This window comes from Suricata suricatta, chromosome 6 (genome assembly GCF_006229205.1).
Source record: "Suricata suricatta isolate VVHF042 chromosome 6, meerkat_22Aug2017_6uvM2_HiC, whole genome shotgun sequence".
NCBI classification, from domain to species: domain Eukaryota; kingdom Metazoa; phylum Chordata; class Mammalia; order Carnivora; family Herpestidae; genus Suricata; species Suricata suricatta.
Genome location: NC_043705.1, coordinates 48,210,381 through 48,237,373, shown reverse-complemented (window position 1 = coordinate 48,237,373; position 26,993 = coordinate 48,210,381). Strand labels below are relative to the sequence as shown.

At 42.4% G+C, this 26,993-nt stretch overlaps 1 protein-coding gene across 1 annotated transcript in view; it reads right to left on the bottom strand.

The window, feature by feature from the left end:
• PIK3R1 (phosphoinositide-3-kinase regulatory subunit 1) overlaps positions 1 to 26,961 on the bottom strand; it is an 84,957-nt gene extending 57,996 nt beyond the window's left edge. The window contains exons 1-2 of the mRNA XM_029942372.1: positions 26,758 to 26,961; positions 16,054 to 16,777 (exon numbers count right to left, since the gene is read on the bottom strand). Of these exons, the coding sequence (XP_029798232.1) occupies positions 16,054 to 16,393 (340 nt within the window). The 5' untranslated portion in view covers positions 16,394 to 16,777; positions 26,758 to 26,961. The remainder of the gene's footprint in view (positions 1 to 16,053; positions 16,778 to 26,757) is intronic.
• Positions 26,962 to 26,993: the final 32 nt, after the last annotated feature.

Below are 26,993 nucleotides of genomic sequence, written 5' to 3'. Positions count from 1 at the left end.
GACCAGTGGGAATTCTGGCAGGAAAAAAGTCCCATCAGAGACTGGCTTTTTGTTTTAAGAAAAGAAAAAAAAAAGAAAACAAAACATGCTTATGCTGAAAATTCTTGCTTTTCCCCTTATGTGGTGTCTAGGGGAGGGTGGGAAGAGGAAGGCTTCTTTCTATATCTGTAGAGCACTGTAATTTAAAATGAGTCATGTAAAACATAAATGAAAATGTTAACCTCTCAGATGGGGGTCAGCAAATCTTATTCCTGCTTGGATCCATTTCTCTCTGGCAAGCTCGACTAATCCCAAGCCAGGGGCTTTCCCTATAGACGTACTTCAACTTACCTAGAAACGGCGGGTTAAGTCTGAAAAATGGTAAGCTTGAGGAGGAGACCCCAGGGCCTCAAGGATTGAAAAATCCTTGCCCACAGCTCAGCCTTGGGCTATCCCTAGGCTATCCCATACCTCCCATTTCACAGTGGTGAATTTTCCCAAGCACAGGGACAGAGGTTACCCTGACTCCTAAGTGGGTGGAATTATTTGTCTTAGTGCCACCTACTGCAGATCGGTCCTGGGAAAGCATCTGCGTGCCTGTCTACCCAGGGAAGACCTCTTTCTGGGCACGCCTCCACCTCAAATCCACCCTGATGGCTGAACAGAATCACCCAGCATCAAAGACTTCTCTTCTGCCTTCACCCACTGTGAGTGCGACAGGAACCCAAGTGTGATGGCTGTGCTCTCTGAGCAAGACTCATCATGGCGTCCTGCGGAGAAGTTCGGATGCCTGATCCATGTCCAGCCTCACCTGCTCAGTCAGGGCTGCTCTCCTCTCGAAGACTAAACTTTTACTAAGTCGAGCAATTAAAGCACCAACATTCTTCTAGGTTGTAATTGCTATAAATGAGTTCAGTTCTAGGCTCAAACACTGATAATATTCTAATAGCACAATACGTTTGCCTGGATGGAATGAGGTCATTGCTTTAAGTTACAGTATTTCAGAGTCTTCCCTCTTTATTGTGAGAAAACTTTCGGACAGAGCCTGGAGCCTGCTTCAGATTCTGTGTCTCCCTCTCATTCTGCCCCTCCCTTGCTCATTCTCTGTCTCTCAAAAATAAATAAATGTAAAAAAATTTTTTTAAAGAAATTGATGATTTTGTACAAAGAGCCTCAACTAAGTCTTTGATTTGATATAGGGTTCAAGTACATGATCTTGATAGAAACAAGATATTGGCTAATTGAGCATTTTTAATACCTTTATATTTAAGATTTTTAAATTAGTTTGAGGGTAACTGAAAATGGCCAAAAGTTATAGACATGTGAGACCATATTTAAAATGTCTACAACATACAGGCTTCCTAATATTGACTTAATACTTGCTTCCAGCATCAGAGATGGGTTTACCCAGATGACATGGCCTCTGGGTAAGCTAAAACTACTATAGGGTTCCTTTCCTTTTCCGTTTCACTTTGAGGGTGGGAAACAGTGTGATGTGGGAAAGCACCCTGAAGTTGGAGTCAGCATGCAAATCCCAGCTCTCTACTATTAACTTGTGTTTGCTTCTGGGCACTTTTCTTTCTCTGAGCCTCAACCTGAAAAGTGGAATGAGGGAGAAAATGCGGGCAGTGGACACGGGGTGGCTGGCTCAAAACAAGGGCTCAACACATGCCAGTAAACCTTAAGAATCGTGGTGGAGGGGCGCCTGGGTGGCTCAGTTGGTTGAGCGTCAGGCTTCGGCTCAGGTAATGATCTCACGGTTTGTGGGTTTGTGGGTTTGAGCCCTGTGTCAGGCTCTGTGCTGATAGCTAGCTCAAAGCCTGGAGCCTGTCTTCGGATTCTGTGTCTCCCTCTCTCTCTGGCCCTCCCCTGCTCACGCTCTTTCTCTCTCTTTTAAAAATAAATAAAATATTAAAAAAAAAAAAAAGAATCATGGTGGAGAAATTTCAAACTTTTCATTCCAGAGGCAAAACATTTCATCATACATGTATTTAAGAAAAAGGCAGAAACCAGATGCAATGAACCAAAAAGGGTAGTATGAAAAAATTGCAAAGGCAACCTTTTTAGAAAATCAAAAATTCAAGTCTTCAGTGACATGCCTGTAAATGAAAGGTTCTGAATAAGGTGACGAATTGCCCAAAACATTAGATAGCAACTCAATGAGACAGATTTCTGGGAAAAGGCTAAACCAATTAGTAACGATCTCTTCAATTCCTATAAGCAAAGGATTTTTGCCTTCATTTTAAGAAGCTTTGATTGCTTTAACTATTAACTCCCAGACTTCTTCATTTCCTTCTTTTAGCAAATTATACATTAAATGTGGGATAACATAATTTGGAGGTTATAAACTACATTTGCTGGGATATAAAATTTGAAACGTTTCAAAATGTGAACTAAACATAACATCTGACGCTGACAAATGATGGTCCCGTAGCGATTAATTGAATCAAGAGATTCTTAGGCAAAAGCTGCAGTTCGATTTCAAATGTGTTCTAGAAAATGGTTTGCATGGGGGTTACCTACGAGGTGGGAGAGACCATGTTTTGTATTTTGGTGGAAAAAGATCATTGTAAGCCTATATCCATCCTTCTCCTTCAGAGTACACGAAAGGCAACTATCCCCTGTACAGCCAGACTACACACTATCCCCCGCACCCCAAGATTTTCACCCTTACAGCTAAAGAATACTCAAAATACTAAATAAAGGATGGAACAGCTAAATTGGAATGTACCAAAAGCAGTTAAGGAAATAAAAGAGTTATTTGATTGGACAAGTCCCCCAATCCGACCACACCGCCACTGGACGGCAGAGGTCGTGAGGGCTGCTACACAGACTCCGGAAGCCGACATGAGTAAACATTCAGTGCATCTTATGAAACTTGTCCTGAATGCGGGCCACAGTTAGACGATTCCATTCGCAGAAGAGCTGGAGAGATGTGGTCTGACAGGAAACGGAGTTTCAATCTAAACAACCATGAATTTTATGCTCCAATGTTTAAACTTCCTCTCAGTGTTAAAGCTGACCAGGTTTCTCAAGTTTCCCTTCTGGGAAGATTCGACCACAACTGACAGTTACAATATAACCGTACACGTAACTACAAGCATCTGATGGGTAGGGGAGTAGCAGGTTACAACTAGCTATCAACCCTTTCAAGCGGATTTTAGTAAAATGAGCAAACTCAATCACAAAGGTATGTCTGCATGATTGAATCGACAGCACCTTGTCTGTTTTGCTTTATGTACTGCGCCATCAGACATGTGTATACATAATATTATATACACTATTAGATACATGTTACCCCATTTTGTAAATATATAATGCCATATATATGTAAAAAACATTTTGAGAAGCGCTAATCAAGTGAGTGGTAACTTAAAGGTTAATATTTTAACCATTTACACCCCACAGATTCCAACATGACTTCAATCGCCCCTTCCCAGCCTGGCTCTTCTGATGAGGTCCTTCTGCTGAAAGGGAGAGTAACTCACACAACTGCTTCACTCTCTTTAGTTTTTCTGGGGTCTGTTTCCTGTGAGTGGAGAAACCTTATTATTCAACTCATCGCCTGGTATCAGGCCACATCACAGGTCATCATCTTTGGCTCTGGGGTGCCCTCCTGGCCGATGGGCTGTGTGTCCAGGAATATCGCATTGTCACCGAGCACAGACATTGCTGCCCGAGGGGCCTTTCACAGTACGGTGCAGCTGCGTAAGCACAGTGGGGCAAATGGCAGATGGTCTGGAGTCAAATCCCAACTTCTCCACTAGCTGTGTTTGGGCGATCATTTAACTCAACTGTAATTTCTCTTCTTTTACAACAGGAATAATAATAAGGCCAATGTCCTAGAATTCTTATGAAAATTAACAAGTTCACATAGTGAAATGTTACCATAGCACCTAACACAGAACTAGCATTTGTTGAACACACAAATAAAGGTACGTATAAATCCACACTTCTAGATTTGTGCATGTATACACAGGTACCTATGTATGTTTACAGGTTTCTTTAAACTTTTCTTACAAGTATCTTCCCCGTGCCAAAAATATTTTTACACAATCTCTGTAGTCTGCATTTGGGAACATGCATTTTACTTCTAGGTCCTTGGAAAACCCACCTCACAGTTTTGTTCTTTGGGAAACTGTTCTTCCAGGTAATCAACCTCTGACTTTCTCATTACAAAGTTTAAATGAAGAGGAATGTTTAGGTCTCCCCATGTGACACAGGGGGTTTCGTGTATCTTTCTGAGCTCTCGCTGATATGATCAGAGTGCCTGTCAGTTGCCTTTTCAGGTGAACTATAAGGAAGCAGCACCCTGAATTCTCAAGCTACTGTCTTTTCTCCTCAACACTCTGCTGACAGCAAACGACTATCTTTTGGCATGTACAGCTACAAAGGAGAAGGAAGCCTGGTACTTAACTAGATATTCTGACTAGATGCTTTAATAATATTTTTATACTTAAAACTTTTTTTGTGGGGCCAAAACCTATCTAGAGGTGGCCTTCCACTGATTTCATAGGAACAATTTCAAGAACACTTTCGAATGTGCACACATGCATGCAAGGTTATTTTTATTATGTTGCTCTTTTTCACTTGATAGGATTTCCTGTTTATCAGCTCTTACAATTCTCATGTTATATCTCCTTTCTATGTATCTATCATCTTTCTCCCTCATTTTTCTTTTTATCTGGATTCTAGCAGAGGTGTATCTGCATTTCTTCTTTACAACACTAAATTTATTTTTAACTGTGTTAATTCTATTCCTAATTCCTAATAATCTCCCATATGGATTTTAACATGCTATCACATTTTTAATTTCTTTCTGATCACTCTTTTTATGGTTTCACTTCCATTTCATCCTACCCTATCGTTTTTTTTCAACTCGTAAACATTTAACTGCTTTCTGCCCCTCTTTCATTAGGGCCATGTCATTTTGAAGCAATAAATCATTGGGTGGAGGTCTATTCTTTCTTCCAATCTTCTATTTGATCTCCCCGTTCCTTTAAGGAGCAAGCCTGTTGAGCAGGCTACGCTTTGCTTTTCCTATTTCGTGATCAGGAAGCAAGGAGAAATCTACCAAGACCTGGTGTTTGTTCTGAGCTACTCCTCATCCACTGGACGATGGCTTCAGAGCTGGAGTTGGCCACCCAGTTGAGATGAACAGTTCCCAGGCCTCCCAGGGTGGTTTTCATTCCAATGTCATTTTGCTGGCCTGAAAGAAAACCTTCTTCTGCCTTCACTGCCTAGCTTCCTGTGGCACTGAATGACGATGAACTCCATCGGTGTACTCAAACCTTCAGTCCACACAGGTCTTTCTAACTTCCCCACCTTCAACACTTTACTTTTGCGGAGGGAGCATCTCAAGATGTAACCATAATAGCCCCTGTCCCAAGATTCCTTTGCCCTATTCTTTGCCAAGATAGCTTTGCCCTATTCTTTGCCAAGTTATGACCACCCCCACTAAATAAGAAGGTGACATTGGGAAAGATGAGAAAGAGGAAGGGAAGGGCACTCTAGGGACAGCTGCCTGGGCTCTTTCTGAATTACAGGCAGAAAGTGGGAGGTAGATGTGGCTCTGCCCACCTATTTACAGGTGGCTAAACCTTACTCTCTGTTTTTAAGCCTGGTTCTGTTTGGTTTACAGTAGACATTTCTCACTTTAGGATCCAACTGCTTTTCTCCACCTTCTTAGGAACTCTAGTAAGAAGTCTTAAGAGGCTGTGTCCAGGCAACCAAGCAGAGACCTTTTTATATCAGGAAACTTTCAAATGTTTTCAAAAATAAGGACAGGAATAGAAATAAAAGCATCGAAGAACTTTTAATGTTACTCATGGCCTTGGAGAGACTACCTCCGTGCAGGATCACATGGTCCTTTTAAACACCCAGAAATAAAATTCACCTGTGCCTTTCACGTGCTCTCACCTACCCTCCTGTCCTTGGGATTCTGGAAACAGAAACACAATGTTTATGTTATAAACTTGGTGGTGACTGACTTTCCTGGGAAATAAAGTTTGACATTCAAAGGAATTCAGTCATTAGCCAGACTTTAATATGGCGTTTACTGCTAACTGTGATATAACTTAGGTTTAAGACTTCAGATTCATTTGAGTCCACCTGGGATTTCTTATACTTCTAGATTTCAAGCAGCCAGCATCCATATGCCAAAACACATAATTCTTATGCTGGACACACTCAGCTTTTGGATTTGTAAACAGAGAATAACCAGCCTGTGCCTCGCCTCTATCAAAATGATGTAATTATTATAAGTCAGAAAGGAGAAAATTTCAAATTGAGGTAAACACCTGAAACAGACAAACTTCTTCCAAAATAAGAGATATGGAAGGAAAACCATTTTTGAGTGGCATATAAGTTTTGGCTATTTGATCAAGGTTTATTTCTTCCCCACAAAAACTGCGTATAAACACACATTCCCAAAACTTTGTCTTGGTTTCATGGCCTTGTCAGTTCCCTTGTGATGCCACCCTGTAATATATTTAACAGACATAAGAAAATTCTGAGTCGTATGTGAAACAAAGGTAATTTGTGGGGCACCTGGGTGGCTCAGTCGGTTAAGCGTCCAACTTCGACTCAGGTCATGATCTCACGGTTCATGAGTTCGAGCCCCGAGTCGGGCTCTGTGCTCACAGCTAAGAGCCTGGAGCCTGCTTTGAATTCTGTGACTCCCTCTCTCTGCTCCTCCCTGCTCGTGCTCGGTCTCTCACACAAAAAATAAAATAAACATTAAAAAAAAAAAGATAATTGGTTGCATGGTTGTATGAATGTAATAGCCAATGAAACCTAACATATAAAACAAACATAATTAAAGACCACTCAAAACACTGGAACTATGTGGTTTCTTCAGTTACTGTTAACTCCACAAAGGACTGCTTACCCAGAGCCACCCACCTACCAGCGGGAGTGTTTCTGAACCCTCCAAATGCTCCTTCTCTGGAGCCCCCTCCTTTTCAAATACTTGCACAATCCCCTGAGCTTTACCTTCTTAATCAGGAAAATAATGGTCATAATGCAATCTCTGCAGGGTGGATGTAAGAATCAAATGACAAATGCCTAGCAAAATGCCAGGCAAATAGTAAGTCTGTATATTTTTCAGTTCTTTTTTTTATAGTAAAGTCTTGATGACATTTGTTAATTTAAGGTACTTTTTGAAAAAGGCATTTTCCACTTTTAAGTACAACCATGGGGAAAGTGTGGTACAATGATTATAATATATACTTTTGATAGGTGCTAACCAAATGCACTAAATCTCACTCCTTGGTACTTCGTAGATATTCCGTATTATTTAGCAACAAAGTCTTTTGGCTCTAACCGTTTTGAATCTTTCTTCTTCAAAAATAGGAAGTTTACTTTTTGGCTACTCAAAGGAGATCAACAACATTGTGAAATACTTTCAAATTACCAAGTAATGATATAAAGAATTCAGCTATGATTCTACAATCAGGACACAGGGATGGAAAGATATATTTCAAATGAACTGTTCACTGATAAATAAGCAATGTTCTTAAATGTTAAAAATTACTTTAAAACATAGGATAAAAGTAAACCCAGTGGTGTTTAATGAGGATTAACAATAGATCATCTTATTCACAACCTGAAGTAATTGTGAAAATCGACTCTTCCAAGAACCAACAGCATGTTGGAACCAATGCGAGGTTTTCTCCCTTTGGTACCATGTGCCAAGTCTGAGTTGTGGCACCACAGCAACTTCCTTCCTCGGGATAAAGCTTGTAGGATGAAGATGATCCCAACAAATATGGCTGACTCTACAATGCAGCCTTGCCCAATGCCATGCTCATGGGCTGCCTCTTGGGCACACATTGTAATAACTATCACATAAATTTGAAGAGCTCTGAATAGACAAATCTTTCTAATCGGAATAGACAAAGGTTAAAACCATCACCCTCTCTACATGCCTTGAAAATTTAACAAAAAACCCACTAGACAAATACTTAAAAACTCTGAGCACCTATCATGTCAACAAATTGAATTACACCACGCAGACACAGTGCAAGGAAGGCGTTCTACGACTGTCTCTTAATTCACTCATGAACTACAATGTGTCAAACTGGAAGTCGCCAGCTAATTTAGATGTCAGCAATACCTCAGCATCCACCAACAGAGAGAGAGCATAAATTCTCACACTGGTGAAATATATCTTAAGATCATACAGTGCACAGTTTTGCAAAAAAAAAAAAAAAAACCCAAAAAACCTGGCTACCAATCTGGCACTTTATTAGCAATAATAACCCATCTGATTTCCCGGCCCAACCTACAGACCAGACATGAAAGGGAGGTCACATGAGCCGGTCTGCCCAATCATCCCAGCCTGCATTTTCATCCACATCCCTTCACCACTTGCCGTTCTGGCTTCAAGGCTGAAGTGCTAACGAAATACTGCTAGTGACAACTTATGTTTTCTGGGTTTTGTTTCTCCAACAATTCCTATGAGTAGGAATGGAGAAAGTTTTACTGACCAACTGCCAGTAGGTCAAAGCAAAAATACAGCCCAAACTCAGAATAGACAGTATCTACTTTTTTCTTTTTAAACATTTATTCATTTTTGACAGAGAGAGAGAGAGAGAGACAGAGCTTGCGTGGGGAGGAGCAGAGAAAGAGCGAGACACAGAATCTGAAGCAAGATCCAGGGTCTGAGCTGTCAGCACAGAGCCCCACGAGGGGCTCGAACTCACAGACAGTGAGATCATGACCGGCGCAGAAGTTGGAAGCTCAACAGACTGAGCCACCCAGGTGCCCTGAAACAGTATCTACTTCTTATTTTACAACTAGAAAACACTAGGAAAGGAAGGGGCTCAGGAATAAGAGTAAGAATAAGAACAACGAGAAGGAGAAGGAGAGGAAAAATTAAGGAATTTACAGGAAACAAAGCAAAATGGGATTTCTGACTCAAATAATGTATCACAGGGATTTATATTTCACGTATACCCACATCTTTACTATCTTGGATATCACATTTGATTATCAGATTACAAACAGTCTCCTACAATCCAGTACAATAAATTCGCAGTCAGAACTTCAGTATGCATCAAACCGCGACGAAATAGATGAATCCACAGGCACCATATAATACAAGCTACCCTCTGAAAATAGATGAACAGATGAGTGCAAATACCTCCAAGCAAGAAAGTATCCAGAAAAGGTATTCCTGAAAGTGACAGCCATACTTTAGATGGCAGGAAGCCACTGGGACAAAGCTCTGCATACATAATTAAACAGGAAGGTCTGCAGCTTGTTTTTGTTTTCAGGTACAAGGTTCTATTCTATCAGACCACTTTAACAATGTATATAGTGCATGGAATTATCACAGTAAAAGCAAACTAATGTGGTCATTTATAGAAATCAGTAAGTAAGAATAACACATTTGTAAAGTATTGACAGTATTTTGTTAAGCTTGACATTTTAGGGATTATACCCAAGAAATTAAAATAAAGCCAACTTCTAGTACACCCTGACCGTCTCTATTTAGATTCGTTTCATTGAAAACCTAAGAACTGTTTTGGTACTCAATGCAATAACATCAACCAAGACCTCAAAACATTAGATATAATCCATCATGCAATTATGCTTCTCATTTCTAACTATCACATCAAGTTATTTTTCCCTTCCTGAGTCTAAACCAATTTTGTGTCACTCCTCATGAAAGTGTGTTAGCAACAAAAACACACCTACATACAACAGTCAGCTGTACTGCTAACAACTGTTTTACCAAGAAAAGCATGGATATGTAAATGGCATCACATATTTGGTATTCTTTCTTGCCAGAGGTACAAAATTCTCCCCTTTTTGGATGCCACTTAGCAGATGCAAGGCACCATTTGTTGTTAAATTTAAAAATTTCAATTGTTTATTTTCTCAAACTCTGACTTAGGGAAGAAGTGCTTATTAATCAGAATTTCTCCTTTCTTAGACAAAGATGCATTCACCTAGAAACCTGAAAAGACTGACCTCAAAGTTATCAAAGAATCTACTGACAACTAAATGAAAAGGGAAACACTGTTGCAATACAGAGTTCTATTTTTATGACAAAGAAGATTTCATGAGAGCATCACCATTAGCTGGGTGGCTGACACACTGCACAGAGACCCTGCTGGAGTCAGAGGTGTGTAGGCTTTGTTCAGGTTGTACAGATACGGACATTGGACTTTTTACCCATATTGGCAAAAAGAGCACATAATGAAATGTCTATAGCCAGAACCTTTGAGGAAATCATCTCAACATATATCTCACCTAAGAAAATACAGCTTCCGTACCAAAGCTCTGGGACTCTAAATGACACAGGTCATGGTAACACGGGAGAAATCTTTTCCTCAAATAATGTCTTATCTGTAACCTTGAACTTAACTATCCAGGAAGAGAGAAAATAGAGTCCTTCTGGTCAAAGAACAGACTGGAGGAAGGAGGAAGGAATGTCTTCCTCTCTGTTTGGGGGTACCAAGGGGTGCTCCCTACTCATCTGCCCTCAGGGTTTGCCTATAATTCCTAACATGGCCAGCCAGCTCAGGGCAGAACTTTCCTGGTAAAAAGCAACCAAAGTGAGCAGCTTTTCTCTGTCAATTTTCTTCTCAAGGATATGCCAATTATTAATTAGGATTACTTTCCTTTCTCCTCACTTTTCTGGGGAGACAAAATAGTTAAATTTAAAATTAGTAGGAAAAATGTGTTGAAAATCAAGAATCTAGCAAAAAGAATAGAAGTGCTGACAGGAGGGAATAACTGTATTATAATATGTAACTTAAAACATGAGTAATATATTCTTGGATCATAAGAGAAGTTTTTAGATGCATCTGATTTCATCAGAAATAATTATCACCTTTGTTTTCCCCTGACCTAGTCTCTAACCAATTATATTGATTATATCCTTTGGAAATGTATTCCATTTCATGTGAAAACACAGAGGTCAAACACTTAAATTTTTACACCTGGTAAAAAACCTTTAGCGTGCTGATTAAAATTTCCAGGTGGTCAGCGGTTAGAGGCAGAGCCCTCGAGTCTTCACCTTCAAGTACCCTCTAACCAGTCACAAAAGCAGCATGGTCAAAGCAGAGTGGGCAGTCAGCATGAAAAGTCACATGTTTTACCCCCCATTCGGGGGACAACAGCAGGACAACCCTCTGACCTCACAGCAAAGTCCCACTTAAGTAGGAAAACAGGTGAAGAAAGTTATGACACGGTCTAATCTCAGCGGAAACAGAATTCATAAAGGGAGAAATCTGGGAAGCAAAGCCGATTATTACTTTCACAGGTACTTTGTGGGTGAATAACAGCAGTATGTTATGACCACAAGTCTCAGCAAAGGTGTGTGACTTTGGCTCAAGTCGCTATCTCCTGTGACCTCTGCAGAGTGTAGTCAATTTGTGTGACTTATTACAGCCCGGCCTTCTTCTAGACGAGGAATGGCAACCACGGAAGGGCACTCAAATACTGAGTGTGATAAACGTAAAAAGAACATGGCTGGGAGACCTTGAAAGCAAAGACAAGTTACAAGCTTTTTTCTTTTTCTGTTTAGAAAGAGTTTTGATCCAAATGTAAGATCGGTCTTACCAAATGTATGCTTTATGTTTTATATGGGGAACCAGCTGGGACCCAGGACTCACAGTCAGAGTCCGAAACGGGGGTGGTAATCGGTATGGAGGTGAGTAAAAACTCAGACCCCTAAGTGACCTCGACAGTGAGCAGATTCCAACATTTGTTCTATTCAAACTAACATGGTCACTAGTTTGTATAGTAAACTAGATTCTACTTGTGCCTAGGATCTCACTAGTCTAAGTAGTCTACATTATCATGACTTTAATTAAAGAATCACAAAATACAGTTTCAAGAAATAACCCTACTGGATGGCTTACTTATGAGAAAAAGAATACATTTTCATTCCTCTATCCCTACGTCTCCACCTCCATCATTTCTTTAGGTAGAGAGGAAGTAGGGACCGTGGCTGAACGGGGTTGTGTTCAGGAACGGAATGCCAGTGTCTGAAGAGCCTAGCGCAGAAAGAGCTAGCATACTGGCTTTCAACAGCATGGTGCCCCCAAGGACCCCATGACACCCATTTTTTACACCCTTCACCTGTACAGAAGGGAGTTCTCTCCGGAGGTCAACCAGGGCCTGATAGGGTTGTGGGAAAGTGTAATGCGACACTCCCATTGGCAGTTTTAGCCCCCATGCAAAGGGAAAGAGATGAAAGTAGGGAACAAGGAATAAAATCTGTGCCTGAGGACACTTGCTCCTCTTGACACATGTTCTAATCACTTTGCTTAAGTGGCTGACACTACCCACTATCAGCTTAACATACTTTCCAACTAGCAGAACTACCTACCCTAAGCACTGGAGTATTAAATACCAGCTTTGGAGACCTGGCATGCAATGGTCAAGGCCAAGGCTGCAAGATTCCTCAGGTGTGAATGATGGGAAATAAAAAAGAAACTATGATTTCTAACAACAGGATGGGGTTGTCACAGCCTTGTGTGCCTGCACATGACATACAAAGCACATGGCTCCTTTCAAGTCACCTGGGACCTGAAACAGCTAGATGATGAACCTCAGAAGCCAGCCTTTATTCACTTCCTGAGAACGTACCTCATTGTTCTAGATGCTTGGGATAATGGAGGCCCCTGCCCTCATGGAGCCTACAATCTACCAGAAGGAAGAGATGATAAATATCAACATGGTGAGTAAATGCTTTGCAAAAGCAGAGGGATAGGTTGCCACATGAAAGACGGTGAGCAGAGCCAGCCTCCATGAGAAGATTTGGGCCAAGAGTTGAGAGCACGGCACACAAGAGCTGCCCAAGCGGAGGGAAGGAAGCACAGTCCTGAGGTGGGAGGAGAAACACCAGGGTATCAGAAGGCACACTATCCCTCTCAAATCTTGATACTATTTTTCATCACTACTTCCTGGCACAAAACAGGGATGCGATTCATGTTGACTGAATGACTCAAAGGCCAATACACACAACAATGTCCAATTCACTCATTTAATTCAATCGACAGGTTAGACTTCCTAAGAAACTATATGCAAAAGGTACTGGTTTAGCAGATTTTCAAAGGAGTTTCGAAAGCTAACCTTCAAAGCTTTATTTCCAGGAACATTCACGGAAAGTGGAAAAGTGAGTTCTATTATATAAGAAGGAATCCCTCACACAGAGTCTACTTTTGGCCAGAGTTCAGTAACAATTTTCTTTTAAAAAGAGAAAGGGCACCTGGTGGCTCAGTCATTTAAGCATCCAACTCTTGATCTCGACTCAGATCATGGTCTCATGGTTCATGGGATTGAGCCCTGAGTGGACAGCATAGAGCTCTCTTGGGATTCTTTCTCCCTCTCTCTCTCTGCCCCTCCTTCACTTAGACGTACATTTTTCCTCTCTCTCTCTCTCTCAAAATAAATAAACTTTAAAAAAAATTTCAAAAAGGGTGCCAGGATCAGTCAGTTAAGCGTCCAACTTCGGCTCAGGTCATGATCTTGCGGTTCATGGGTTCAAGACCTGCGTTGGGCTCTGTGCTGACAGCGCAGAGCCTGGAGCCTGCTTCAGATTCTGTGTCTCCCTCTCTCTCTGTTCCTCCCCTGTTCACACTGTCTCTCTCGCTCTCTCTCCCCATCCCAAAAAAAGAAATAAAAATTAAAAAACTTTTTAAAAATTAAAAAAATAATAAGAGAGTATGTTGCAAGAGCAGGAGACAACAACCACACAATGAGCACGCAGACAGGCGTGAACACCCTCTATCTACCCTGTGCCCGTTATGGCGTGTGCCGACTCTCCACAGGACACTATGGAAAAAGGAGACCTGCGTTTGGTCCTTAGACCTCAGGGGTAACCTTCAAAATAAAATAAAGACAGTCAAACATGAAAAATGGGCTAAATCAAGTGGGGGGTGAGGGATAAAAAGAAAAAGGGCCAACGAATTCAATGACAGTAAGAAAAGAACTATCCTTTCTGTCCCACAATCTGTCACTGCAAAGGCATCCAAATAACCATACATGTGGGCAAAAAGAAAGTGGAATCCCACAGTTGTCCTTACAACTACTTTCTTTGTCAATATGCCATGCAACTTGGAGCTACTGAATTCTCATTTCATACCAATCAGACGTAAATGAGACTACAAAGCTACATTTCTGGAAAATCTACAGTTTAGTATGATAGCCCCCTCATAATCTCCTATTTCAACCCCCTATTCAACCTTTCAGCCAGACTGATTTATATTTACTCCTAATTACTGATTTAAATATAAATGCATCTCAATGCACACTGTCATGGTTTCTTTCTTAACTTCCACTAAAAAATTTCATTTAGTCTACTTTCCATGTATTATAAAGAAAAAAGAAAAAGCTATTAAAAATCTCTCTTGTCATCACATCAGATGAGAAAGAAAGCATTATAAAATAGGTTGGGACCTAAGAAGAGAAAATCACTTTGCTTATAATGAAAAGTTACACCTAATAGCAGTTATCAAATGCAATTCTGCTTAGAAATTATTTTCACAAAAACTTGTGTCACTAATCTTGACAAGGTACCCCTTTTTCCACCTTTTAAATTATCTTCTCTAGTAATCCAACACAGATACTTTTAAGATTCTGTAATCTTTCGTATTCTGGGACAAATTAAGTAATCTCTCCTTTTGAGCTAGCCTACTTAAGGCATTTTTTTAAACTCAAAAAATAAGGAAATTAAAAATATGTAGTTTGGGGAAGAAAAACCCAATTACATGTATACCTTCAATCTGCTAAATGAATCACAATGGGTGGTAAAACCATATACATGTATATACAGAGTCAATGTTTTATGACTTTCTTGCATAAAAAATTAACATTTACTTTTGAACTGTAGAGTAGAAGACAGTATTTGGACATGATTTCTAAGGTACAGCATAATGTTCATCAAACAAGTATCCCTGTTGGGTCAGGCAGGGGAGGAAAGAGCACGTCCCTCCAAGTATCTCTAGGCAGTTACCCTTGACTTCTAAAAATATTCCCTATCCTATTATTACCCAATGCTAAAAGGTGGCTATTTATCCTTGCATACTGCTCCTTTATTCTTGTTACCTCATTCATACGTGCTAGAGTAAGCCAATGTTAAAGAAGACATGATCGTATCAGAATCCCTTCCAGAAAGACACTGTAATGCCACAGGCAGTTTTACTCAACGTGCAACCACTGCAAATGGGTCCACCTGGTTTAAACATACCTTGCCAAACCTTCCTCAGTCTGAGAAAAAATAATTACGGAGGAAAGAAAAAAAAAAAGCTTGAAATTTACCGATGAAGAAATGACTATGTAACAAAGCTGGTAACAGCAAAGTGGAGCAGAGTGCTGGTCTCTGTGTGAAAACGAACAGAAGAAAAGCCTTAAAGGACCAGCTGTGCACAAGGCTGGCGTGTGGACCATCTCCAATAACAGAGAGTGGTTTCTGAATCAAGGTGGTTTCCATTTAAGAAAAACATTCAGTAATATTTTTCTTCTCGTGAAGACCAAGCACAGCAGAGGCATTAATGCTACTAATGGCACTGCCCACAAAGGAAGAGAACTCTCTCGACATCTAGACTGAGTGCAGGGTGAAGTTTCAGCCTCAGCCACGGTTTCTGGACAGGAAACCAAGAGTAGATACCAGGTTATAAAAACAATGGTTTCTTCTCTGCTGAGTTCTGGGGTCACTTTATTACTTTCTACATTTCTCCATACACATCAAATTAATGTTACATCTCCTGACATTAGACTTACCCTCTTCTTTCCTCAAATGATATATATGTATTAACACCAATTACAGAATAAGGTGGCAGGAGATATTTAATTCAATGGCAACTATAAAAACAGGGTATAACAACAGAACAAGTTCTCGTACCCTATCTCCGTTCTTTGACAACTTCCTACCCCACAAACAGAAATTTCCAGTCTTGTAATGGTTGACTCAGCTTTTATGTGCCATATATAAATTCAGGTAAGGTTGTGAAAGTAAGTTTCTGCTCACAGCACACTACAATCTGACATAAATCTTAGGCTTTTCCATAAGGAAAAAAAAAAGGTGCCACGAAGCAATCATTCATTAACACTGACCTTGTTGTTGCTGTTCAATGTCTGCTTCAGCTTTCGAAGAACCTGGTGCAACAGGAAGGGGTCGAGGTGGTCGGGGCTTTGGTGTGGGAGGTGAGATTTTTTTCCTTCCAATATATTCAACATAAGTTCCTGGAAAGTCCCCTCTTTCCCCCGTCGTTTCATTATACCCATTTAACCAGCCAATTTCTTCAGGCCTGGCTTCCTGTCCGTCACTGAATCCAAGGGCTACTAAAGACCCTTTATTCACAGTCAATACATCACCCAAGTGCAAGTCAATATCTTCTTCTCGCTCCTTTTTGTAATCATACAGTGCCCGGTACTGGTAGCCCTCGGCACTCATGGTTGCAAATCTGTGACCATGCAACAGACGCGTCTGGTTACACACTGCAGTCTGACTTTACGTTTCTATGGAAAGCGAATTCAGAGAGTATGTTAAGATTCCTAATAGGTGTCCAGCAGAGGACAAAGGACAACTCTCCAAAGGTTTAAGAGGAGAGGTGACTGGATGTACGGCTGTCCATCTGTCCTCCATCAATGGTGTGACTGAAGACAGTGCCACTTCCTCTGCGGCCTGCAGTCCTCCCACTGGCTTCCTTTTCAGCAACTCATCAACACTTGGCCTCCAGGCTGACTCTCGCAGCGCGGCCCAATCCTTTCTGACACTCTTGTCACACTGTCCATCTGGCGTCTGGTTTTACTGTTGTACTCCACGCGCGAGCTCCACCTAGCAAAGGAAAAACAAGACTTATGAATGAACGTCACACTTTGCCATCTGTGTGAATTTGAATTTCTACTTCCATTCAACAAGTATTTAATCAGTTTGGCATATGCACACGGGCCAGTGTGCTATTGCTCAACATGATATATACAACAAAGATTAGTAAGAAGGTCCCTGCCTTCCAAGAACACCAGGCAGGGGTGGGGAGGCGTGCTGGCATGTGGCAGCGTCTCAGAGATAAGAATGGTAAACAAGGAACCATAACACTAGGTCAATACGCTAAGACAGGCACAGACTGAACGCTACTGGGTTCGAATGAGGGAGACCACATTTAACTGCAGGGATCTGAACAGAATGGAATGTGTGGCATGATCTTAGGTACAGATGTGACTAAGCAAATGTCATATTCCAGGAAGAGCCAGAACAGGCAGTGCAATCCACATGAAGGCAAAGAGGGAACACTGGATCTGGATTAGGAAGATAGGTAGGGGTTATATAACATGATATATGCCTGCACTGGGTTTGTGAGTCATGTGGTCTAATTTAGGGAGCCACTGAAAAGGCCTGGAGAGAGGGGGGCAAAAGGATCAGAGATGCACTTGAAGAATCTCAATCTAATAACAGTGGCTAGGACGGTGGCGTACGGATAGAAGTGAGGAAAGGTGTGAATCGTGTTCTGCAGTGGTCTGGGCAAAGGGCCCTGAGGGCATGAACCAAGATGGCAGCAGAAGGTATGAAAAGGGGAAGGATCAAGTAACAGACATGGCAGAGGAAGCCTGAGCAGATGTGGTGATGCTTAAATGTGGGTCAGGACAGCAGCAAAAGGCCTGAACCTGAGTTCATTAAAAGGATTTAGCCATGGATATCAGGCAAAAAGAAGCCAAGGGACCTGATGGACTTAGAGCTGCAAGGATGGTGGGGGGCAGGTGAAAACCTGACCTGTGACTCAACAGAGGGAACATGCTACAGATGAGACAAGCTTGAACTCAGTGGAACGGAGGAAAAATATTAAAGGTTAAAAAATGATCCAGGGATCAAACTCTGAGGTTCACTGAATGCACCTGAAAGGAAAAGTTCAAAGTTTGGACACAAACCCTGTGTCTGGGAAATAATAAAGAAGAGGATTTCTGTGGGAAAAAACAATCCCTGAGACCAAATCCTGCAGGGGCCTCCAGCAGGGAGGAAAGTGAGGCAAGGCTGGGTGACCTGGGCTCTGCCCATCACCGCACCAACACTAGACTCCAGTCTAGAGGTATGGAGGACACCAACTAGAATTTGAGGAGTTAAGGAACTGAAAACGGAGCAGAGATGATCTCTGGAGATCACCCAGGAAAGACAGCCCCAGTGTAGGGCAAAACGAGCAGTTCCAAATATTCTTTCTCTCTCTCTTTCTTAAACATAGTGGAGACAGAGGGATTAAAGACTCTGGAGAGGGAAAGTCAGCACGTGGCCCGCCAATAGAACAAGGTGTGCCTGTACACACTTTGCACTCCGGTGGTTTCTCAATGCCATCTTTATTACAAAGAGTAAGAGCAAGCTAAAGGTTTCAGTGAAGCTCCCTGAGTAACAAAGCAATCAAGGACAGCCAGCGTATCAGTGTGCTATACCAAAGAGAGCTTGATACGTTTTAACAAGTGGGGGCACTTTAGATATTTAGGATTACAGGAACTCATTGGCCTATGCATCTTAAGAAGCAAAATCTAACTGCGGACAGTAATGTTGGCATTCAGAAGTGTAAAGTATTCAACTTTACACATTAGAGACTCTTAGCCATAGAACAATAACACTCTTAGGAGAGTTAAAATCAAAAGACAAGAAAACAAACACTGGAAACCTTTGCATAGTAAGAATATTAATTTGAGATAGATATTCTACTTTGTGTTTCAGTCATTGAATTAAAAAATTTAAGGCAGCCAGCAGGGTGTAGGAGAAAAATAAACTATATTATGTTTGAAGACAACCTCTCCTTTTGATAGATTCAGAATCAAATTAAATATTCACTGCAGAAATTCACACAAAAATGTAGAACTAGCAAATTTCGTTTTTAGTACTAATGTACTCTGTACAAATGAGACACAGAACTCTAAAGAACATGAAAATTTACATATCCCTAAATGCCTGGAAACCAGGCAACATGCCTAAGAATAATTTAATTCCTCCAAATCTGCCTTGAAATTTTTGTTAGCTTTTCCTGGCAATGTAGGTCTTTTTGGGAAAAAAAAAAACCTTCAACTAGTAGGTTGGAGATTTATTTCCACCAGCTGCTGCCTATGGCTTCCTCTATTTCAACAACCCAGTGGGCCAGTTTGGTGTGATTCTTCACAGAACGATGATTATTAAATGCTCCTTCTCGGGGCACCTGGGTGGCTCAGTCGGTTAAGCGGCTGACTTCAGCTCAGGTCATGGTCTCACACCTTGTGGGTTCAAACCCCACATCAGGCTCTGATGGAGCCTGCTTCTGATTCTGTGTCTCCCTCTCTCTTGGACCCTACCCCACTGACACTCCGAGTCTCTCTCTCTCAAAAATAAATAAATGTTAAAAAAAATTTTTTTTTTAAATGCTCCTTCTCTTCCTCCCTTTCTCTCCTTCCCAGCCTGTCTCTCTTAATCACTCTCTCCCCTGCACAGCCCTCAGCAACCATCAGGCGCCTTCACCCATTCCAGCACATCTCTGTAGATATGCATGTTCCATACTAAGAAGAGGCTCCACACATGGCCAAGCTTTTAGAAACCTGAAAATTGTGCTAATGCTGGCTTGAGGTTAAATCTGTGCAAAGAGAAAAAGAACCCTGAGGAACTTGATGACCTCAAAAGGCGAGACCTGAGAGCTAGCAATCCCTACCCAGGTGCCAGAGACCCATATGTCTCTACAAATTCCCATCCCTTGCTGTTTGTAAGGAGAACCTGACTTTCTGTGTGAGAAAAATCCTGTGCAGAATTCTGGGCTCTCATCAGATTTTAAAAAAGAAAACAACAACAAAAAAGAAACAACAACAAAAAAACACATCTTCTATGACGCTAAGATTATAAGAACACACCATTCCTGTTTTCTGGAACTCCACAATGCCAAGGCCATGAAGATCAATCAAAACAATTCGAGGTTAGCCAAGATTCAGTGCCAACGAGATGGCTGGAGAGCAGACTAGTCATCTGGGTGGGGACTGGAGAGTGTCTTGTCACTACCCTGTCTTGGCCAGGGAGAATAGTCAGGCACCTCTACTCTGCTGCACAACAGACAATTTCTTCTGATGGCCATCCCATTTTGATGACTGTCATTGTCACAGTGGTCATCATGGACATCATCTAACACTGTATGTCTATTAATCTATCCAATCCTTTTCCTCCTCCTCCTCCTCATCTAACACTTACTGGGAGCTCTGTGTACATTAACTCATTCAACCATTATCATCTAGTGCTTAATCTAGTGAGAATGTATGTGCATCAGCATGTTCAATATTCAGCATAACCCTGAGGAAGCACTATCAATATTCTCACTTTGCAGAGGAGGAAACTGAGATAACAGAGAATTTAGCACCTCGGCCATGGTAACACTCAGCAACTGAGAGTTCACACTCTGGCTCCAGGGCCACCACTTTTAACACCACGAAAACCTACTGCCCAAATTCAACTTGCTTTGACGACAAAGGACAATTCTGGTGTGTCCACGAGGTCAACGAGGCAGATATCTTGCCTGCACACACTCTAGCCCCTCAGATTAACCTTGAATGTCTGCTTTCTATTTACTTTCTGTGACAGTGGTCCTACTGATAGTGTCTGTGACTCTTTCACAAACACGTCTGCCAAAAAAACAACTTGGCAGCAGTTCCATCAAGTTCAGGACCCAGGATCTTGGACAATGCAAATTTTCTTCCAAAGAGACTTCAGTAAAATGCACCCTTGCCAGAGAAGTCTATAAACTAGTGAATAGAAGAATACTGGGCACATCGCTTCTGGAAGGCTGCCCACTTCTGCTCAAAGAGCTCCAACTTCTGCCACCTGTACCCCTCTTGGCACCTATGTCTCCGACTGCTGTCCCAGGCCCCTGACTACACAATTTCTAATGACTCAGCTCCTCCTAACAGAGATAAGAGAACCATTAATCCACAGTCACAAGAGCTCTCACATCCTGACACCCGGCAAGTTTTTTGTTTTTTGGGGTTTCTTTTGTTCCTCTTACTCTCAAATTCTCCCCAGGACCGCAGAAAACTCAGTAGCCTAAGGCACTGGCATTGCCTGTGTAACGTAACCCTCCTAAGATCAATGTGGAGCCCAAACTACCCAGATCGACCAGACACATGTTGCCCAGATTCACAAGATTATGCCTCCAATCTCCTTGGGTACATCCACCTGTCCAGTGAACTATTTCCAATTAGCCCCAACACAATTGTTAACAAAGTAAAGGTTTTATAGGTGAATAATATCTACCATCCATAATTTAATGTTTTCAAATAAGTAATGCAATTTTATGATCTAGGCTCCAAGCTACTGCCCATGTAAGTTACTGTGAAAGGTATCAAGAAATCTCATCAATAAGAAACTAACTTACTCTTATATAACATCACATGCAATAGTTCAAAATTTCTTTAACAGTTAATTATTGTGCTCCAGTCTGTCAATCTTTTCAAAGACTGCCTGTCACACCATTTATCAGAAGTATAGTTTCTCTCTTTGCTAAGATACTGATCTATTCTTATTCTGTGCCTCAAAATAAAGTTGTGTCTGATGGCTGACAATCAGCAATCCATAACTTCTTAATGTTCAAATGCCTCAATGTAAATGTTCAATTTAACCTTCTAATCTGCAGGCATTCTAGCAGTGAACCAAACAAAATTCTCTGCAAAGCGCTCTTTGTGTTGCCTTATTCCCCTTTTACAAAGGGCAAGGATTTAGCAAACTTGGTGGGAGGCAGGAATATAAGATATTTTAATATCACTTCAAATAAATCAAGAATATACTCTAATCATACACTTCTATCTTGTGATTAAATCTGCAGTTTGGCACTGGGTCCCAGCACACAGTGGGTCTTCAACCCAGATGCAAAAGCCACGGAGAGCTCCTGGGCCCCTAACCCACACTTCCCTACATTCCATTTCTGTCCTTCAGGTGCTAGGTCTGAGTCTAGGGCAAGCTCCCAACCTAAATTCACAGTCTTTAAAAAAAAACAAAACAAATCGTTTAAAAAGCTTTCTACCTTTCATATACAGTGTTCTGGAAATCCTAAAAATTGAAGTTAGATTAAGCCTAAATTAGCAGCCATCAAATATCCCCATTCATTTTCAAACCAACCAGAATGTGCTGCTGGCTGCAAGGCTTGGGGCTGAGCCCATACTGTGGGCAAGCAGGGTGTTTAGGCAAAGACGCCTGCCTGCTAGCCCTTCCTTCTGGCACCCGAAAAGCAGTGAAGCTGGGAGGGTACAGGACAAGCCTCGTTTTAATAACCAGGAGGCAGAACCCTGCAAAAAGCAAAGTGATGACAGAGAGCCGGAGCACTTGAGGAGGGGCAGAGACGAGAGACCCAGGTCCAGCTGGAGTTACCACCAGGAGGCCGGCAGAATATGCCGGTCCTCCTGCAGGGGCTTCTGTGGGGCCTGAGACACATAGACCAGTACCCCGGAAAGGCGGGGGGACGGTGACTGCTCTGGTTCTCTGCCTCATCGCAGTGAAGAGGCACTGAGGATACGACCAGGGAACGAGATGACTAAGGAAGATGATCTGAATCCCCCTCCTCTTGTGAAAATATAGCACTCTGTTGCAAAAGTCTTAGCAAGATTAGTGTCAGCACTGAGCTTCAGACACGGGCAGCTGTCCCCATCACTGCCTGGATTTTTAACCTTGGGCAAGTTACTCAGATCTCTCCGTGGCACAATTTTATCACCTGTGAGACAGATACAATAAGCAAACCTGCACCTGACAGGGTTACTAGGACGATTAAATGAAATTACATCTATAAAGTGCTTAGCTCTATGCTTAATAATTAGAGCTTAATACAATTAACACCAACATAGCGTTTACTATGGATCAGGCACAGCTCTTAAGAGTTTCCTATATATCAACTCATTTAACCCTTACAACCTCCTAGAAACAATTTTTATCCTCATTTTACTGATGAGAAAACAAGCACAGAAAACTTAAATAATTTGCCTGACATTACATAGCTAGTAAACTGCAGCTATGCTATTACTGGGTCATTATTATTGTTGCTACTGGTACTCAACATCCCTTCCTTCCAATTATACACTTCCTATCTGAAACAGGAATTGTGTGTGTGTGTGTGTGTGTGTGTGTGTGTGTGTGTGTGTGTGTGTTGCCTCTGTATGTTTGCAAACCCTTGTAAATGCATTCTGAAGTCAGCCAAAAGTCTGAAGTCTGCTGTCTCCTTAACTCCTTTGCAGAGAGACACTTAAAGGCAGCCGGTAGACTTTGCCCACCTCGTTCCTCCCCTCGCAGCCCCTCCCAGGTAGAGGACAGTTCTGGAGAGGTCAAGGCAAAGGAGACTAGGGAGGGGCCGAGACTCTTCTTCAGCAGGGGAAAGGCTCCCTAAATGCCCTCAAAGGGAAAAGATGACAGGCACTAACACAGTCCTCCAGGGACTAAGCATAGCTGCATCCTTAGGTCTCAGCCTGTGCTCCTCCCAGGGTCTGGACCACTGGGGTCCAGCCAGGAAGGGGAGGGGCAAGGCATGCGAGCCCAGGCACCCGGCTTTATTAACTCAATCTGCACACTGGGGGAGTCTCTGCACACCTTGCGCAAACTTTCAGCGGTGATCCTTTATCTGAAAACTATTTTGACTACAGGTGCCCATGGGTATGTATTTGATTTACTTTAAGGAGGACAATGCTGAGAAGATAACATCTCCAAAGGATGTTTCTATAGCAGAATTTTTTTCCAGCAAAAACTATGCTAAACTCTTTGTACCCTTAAAAAAAAAACAACTAACATAAGCTAAACAGACAAGTTTATGAGTAATTATATAGTATATTTTCCAGCTCATTTGGCATCATATACATATATGAAATGGCCTTTAATTACCATTCTTTTAGGCAAGTAATTCCAATAAGAGCATTGGCAGAAGCACAAGACATCACATTAGGATGTAGGTGGAAGAGAGAGAAAAAAAAGCAATACATAATACCAATACTTCAAAAATTACTTACAACCTAAATTTTTTATTAATAGCTGTTACACAATTTATATTGTGCCTTCGAAGGTAAAAAAACTAAATTGATAAGCCATTCCTTCCACTGATAAGCAACCTCATTTTCTAAGAGCTTCACTAAGAGGCTCCGTTCTCTTGTCTTCACTGGCAAATCCCTGTGTCCTCCAAAACAGGGAGATCTGTGAGGAGTCTAGTTAAAATGCATAATGTACAGAAAAAAAGCACTTCTCATTTTCTTCTGCACAGTGTATGCCCCACAGGTGAGAGAATTAAAAGTAAAACCTCAAATGCAACCATTATCTCAGCTTTCTATAAATAAATCACTTTCTTTGAATCTGCTCATTCACCATCCCTTTATCCACCAAAACGCATTTTGGAAATCACAAAATGCAAACATGATAAAAGGTAACTGAAGTTCTTCCTGTTTTAATGAGCATCAGAGTAGATGCCTTTTTAGAACCTGACCCTTGAAATAAGGAAAAAAAGGAGATTTTGACCAACACACTAATGTAAAAATCACATGACACTCATGGAAGAATTTAATTAAAGGTACGTCACACTTTTAACAACAGAAGATTTAGGTAGGTGGTGTATGTCTGCATTTAAGATACAAAACCCTCCAACAATCAGCTTAGGTACAACTGGCATTTCCAGAAAATAAATGCACACTACCAGCATCACTACCAACAACCAAAATAGGTGTTAACTATAACTCACTGTACCACTTCATTCCCCCAAAACAACTTTGTGCTGTGGGGATTTCCTGAGCTTAATAATTTAAAAAAAAAAAGAATAGCTAAGAAAAAACAATATAATTAACTGATGGGAAGTGAAGTGCTTTTTCACACTATCAGCGTCATACATGAGAAAAGACATAGTTCAGGTCCGAAAACAAGATGGAAGTTAGAAAGCAAAATGCACATAACACTTTGAAAGCCAGTATGAGATACATAGAACTTCCTTCCAATCATAAAAACCTGTACGTTGTTATGGAAAATTATGGCTATCCACTACTTACCTACAACTGGCATATAACCCAACAATTCTATAAGGCAGGTAGGTTTCCTCCACTGACCTTGCCAGTTTAAACCTTGATTCTGAACCAACACACCTTCTTGAACTTTAGAGGGACCTTCCTCATACATCCCCCCCAAAAAAATTGCTCTTATTTTCTTTGTAACAACCAAAACACTTGCTTCCCCAAGTTTAAGCAACTTTTGTTTCTAAGAAACTATCCTCTACTGATTATTTAACTGTTAACTTAAAGAAAGGTGTAATCTATTAAAAAACTATTTGGGAGGAGGTGGTGTTTTATTTTTCTTTTTTAAAGATAAATGGTTGTGGACTTCTGTGCAGAACCCACCAAATTCCCAATTATTTGCACCCTGAAGATCCATTACCCTGAAACATACCTCAGAAATAAACCTATCTACTCCGACCTTTTCTAGCTCATACCTACCTATCTTTAAAGTGGCAAAATGAAACCCAAGCTAACAAAACATTAAATACAATTCCACATAAAAACCTGGGTCAATAAGCTTTGTGAAAGTCCCGCCTAACAACTAAAACTTGGACCTCCTTGCACTGAAATGACAATCTTAGGCTGCACTCAAAACCCGGAACTGCTTTATCCAGTTGTACTTCGCACTGAATGACAAAGAAAAAAAGAACAGAACAGGAAAAGAAAAAAAGAAAAGAGACCAACCCGTGTCGCTTCCAAAGTCAAACACCTCCCACCTCCCCAATACAGAGTAAACTCACACTCAGATACCGACGGTGCAGCAGCTCCACCAGGGATTAACGGTGGAAGGGAGACCTTTTCCATATTAATAGCGCTCAGGGAAGCCGAAGAATTTCCCCAAATCCACTTCACACACATTCTGCATTCAACATGTAACAGCCATTCCACTCACAACCTTCTATTTCATGCTCGAATTCTGGTTACCAAAGTATATATCTGTACCGGAGTGCCTGGCCTGAGCTTTTCAGTTCTCTTTGTCTTGTGATCTGCGGGGCAGTTTCTGCTCTTGGGAAGTGAGTGTCAGAGCAGTGGCTGCCAGACAATTGCCCCACGAAATTTTAGCCCGGGCTTGCCACACTCCCTTACTCTCCCTAGCCGGCTCCATATTGCTGGGCAGGTCCCTCCAGTCTCCCTCCGCGCTACAAAAAGCTGGATTTCCGGACTGTTGGAGGACCCTATTAAATATGCCTCCAACAACCTGTCCAGGCCCCGCCGGCACTAAACGCCGTTAGGGCCCCAGCGACCAGCCGCCCCGAGGCGCACTTCCCCCACCCCGGAAGAGGAGGAAGGCAAACTTCGGAGGGCGGGGGCTCGGGGCGAGCTCCGGGGACCACCGCCGCCCCACCCGCTCGGGGGAAGGGCCCGAGCAGCTATGCTGGCTGCAGCCGGAGGACGCCGGGGAAGGCTTCGCTTCTTCCCGCGAACCCAAAGGCAACGGTCTGGGCGCTCCCCTCGAGTGAAGGACCCCGGAAAACTGCAAGGCGACAGCAAGGACCCTCAGAAGTGTGCGGTAACGGAGGGGTGGGGACCAGCCCGAGATCGTCTGCAACTCAGGGGACGAATGCGCCCGGCGGCGTGCAGCGAGAGCGAGCTCGGAAGAGGACCGGGAAAACGGGAGCTCGCAGGGGGCCGGGAGCACGCAGAACGCTGGCCGCGAGCCGGAGATACCGGCAGCCGACTGCTCTCCCCCGGCTCCGCTCTGCAGGAGAAGCGGCTGCTGGTGACAGGAAGAGAACGGCGGCAGCCGCGCGCGCACGCACTGCCTCCCCCTCCCGGGCGCACACACCCGGACCCGCTGCCGCCGCCTACCTCCCCCGCCGGCCGGCTTCCTTCCTCTGCGGGGCCCAGGCTGCAGGGGCGGCCTCCGACGTGCCTCCGACCCGGCCACGGACCTCCAGTCGTTCCCGATTCGAGCTCGGCGCCTCCAACGCACTAGTCCGCCGCCCTCGTCGCGGACGCGGCTTCCTCCAACTCCGCTCCAGCTGCTCGCTACTCCTCGCCGTCAGCCAGCAGCTCCAGCGCCGGGCGCCGGCCCCGCCTCCGGC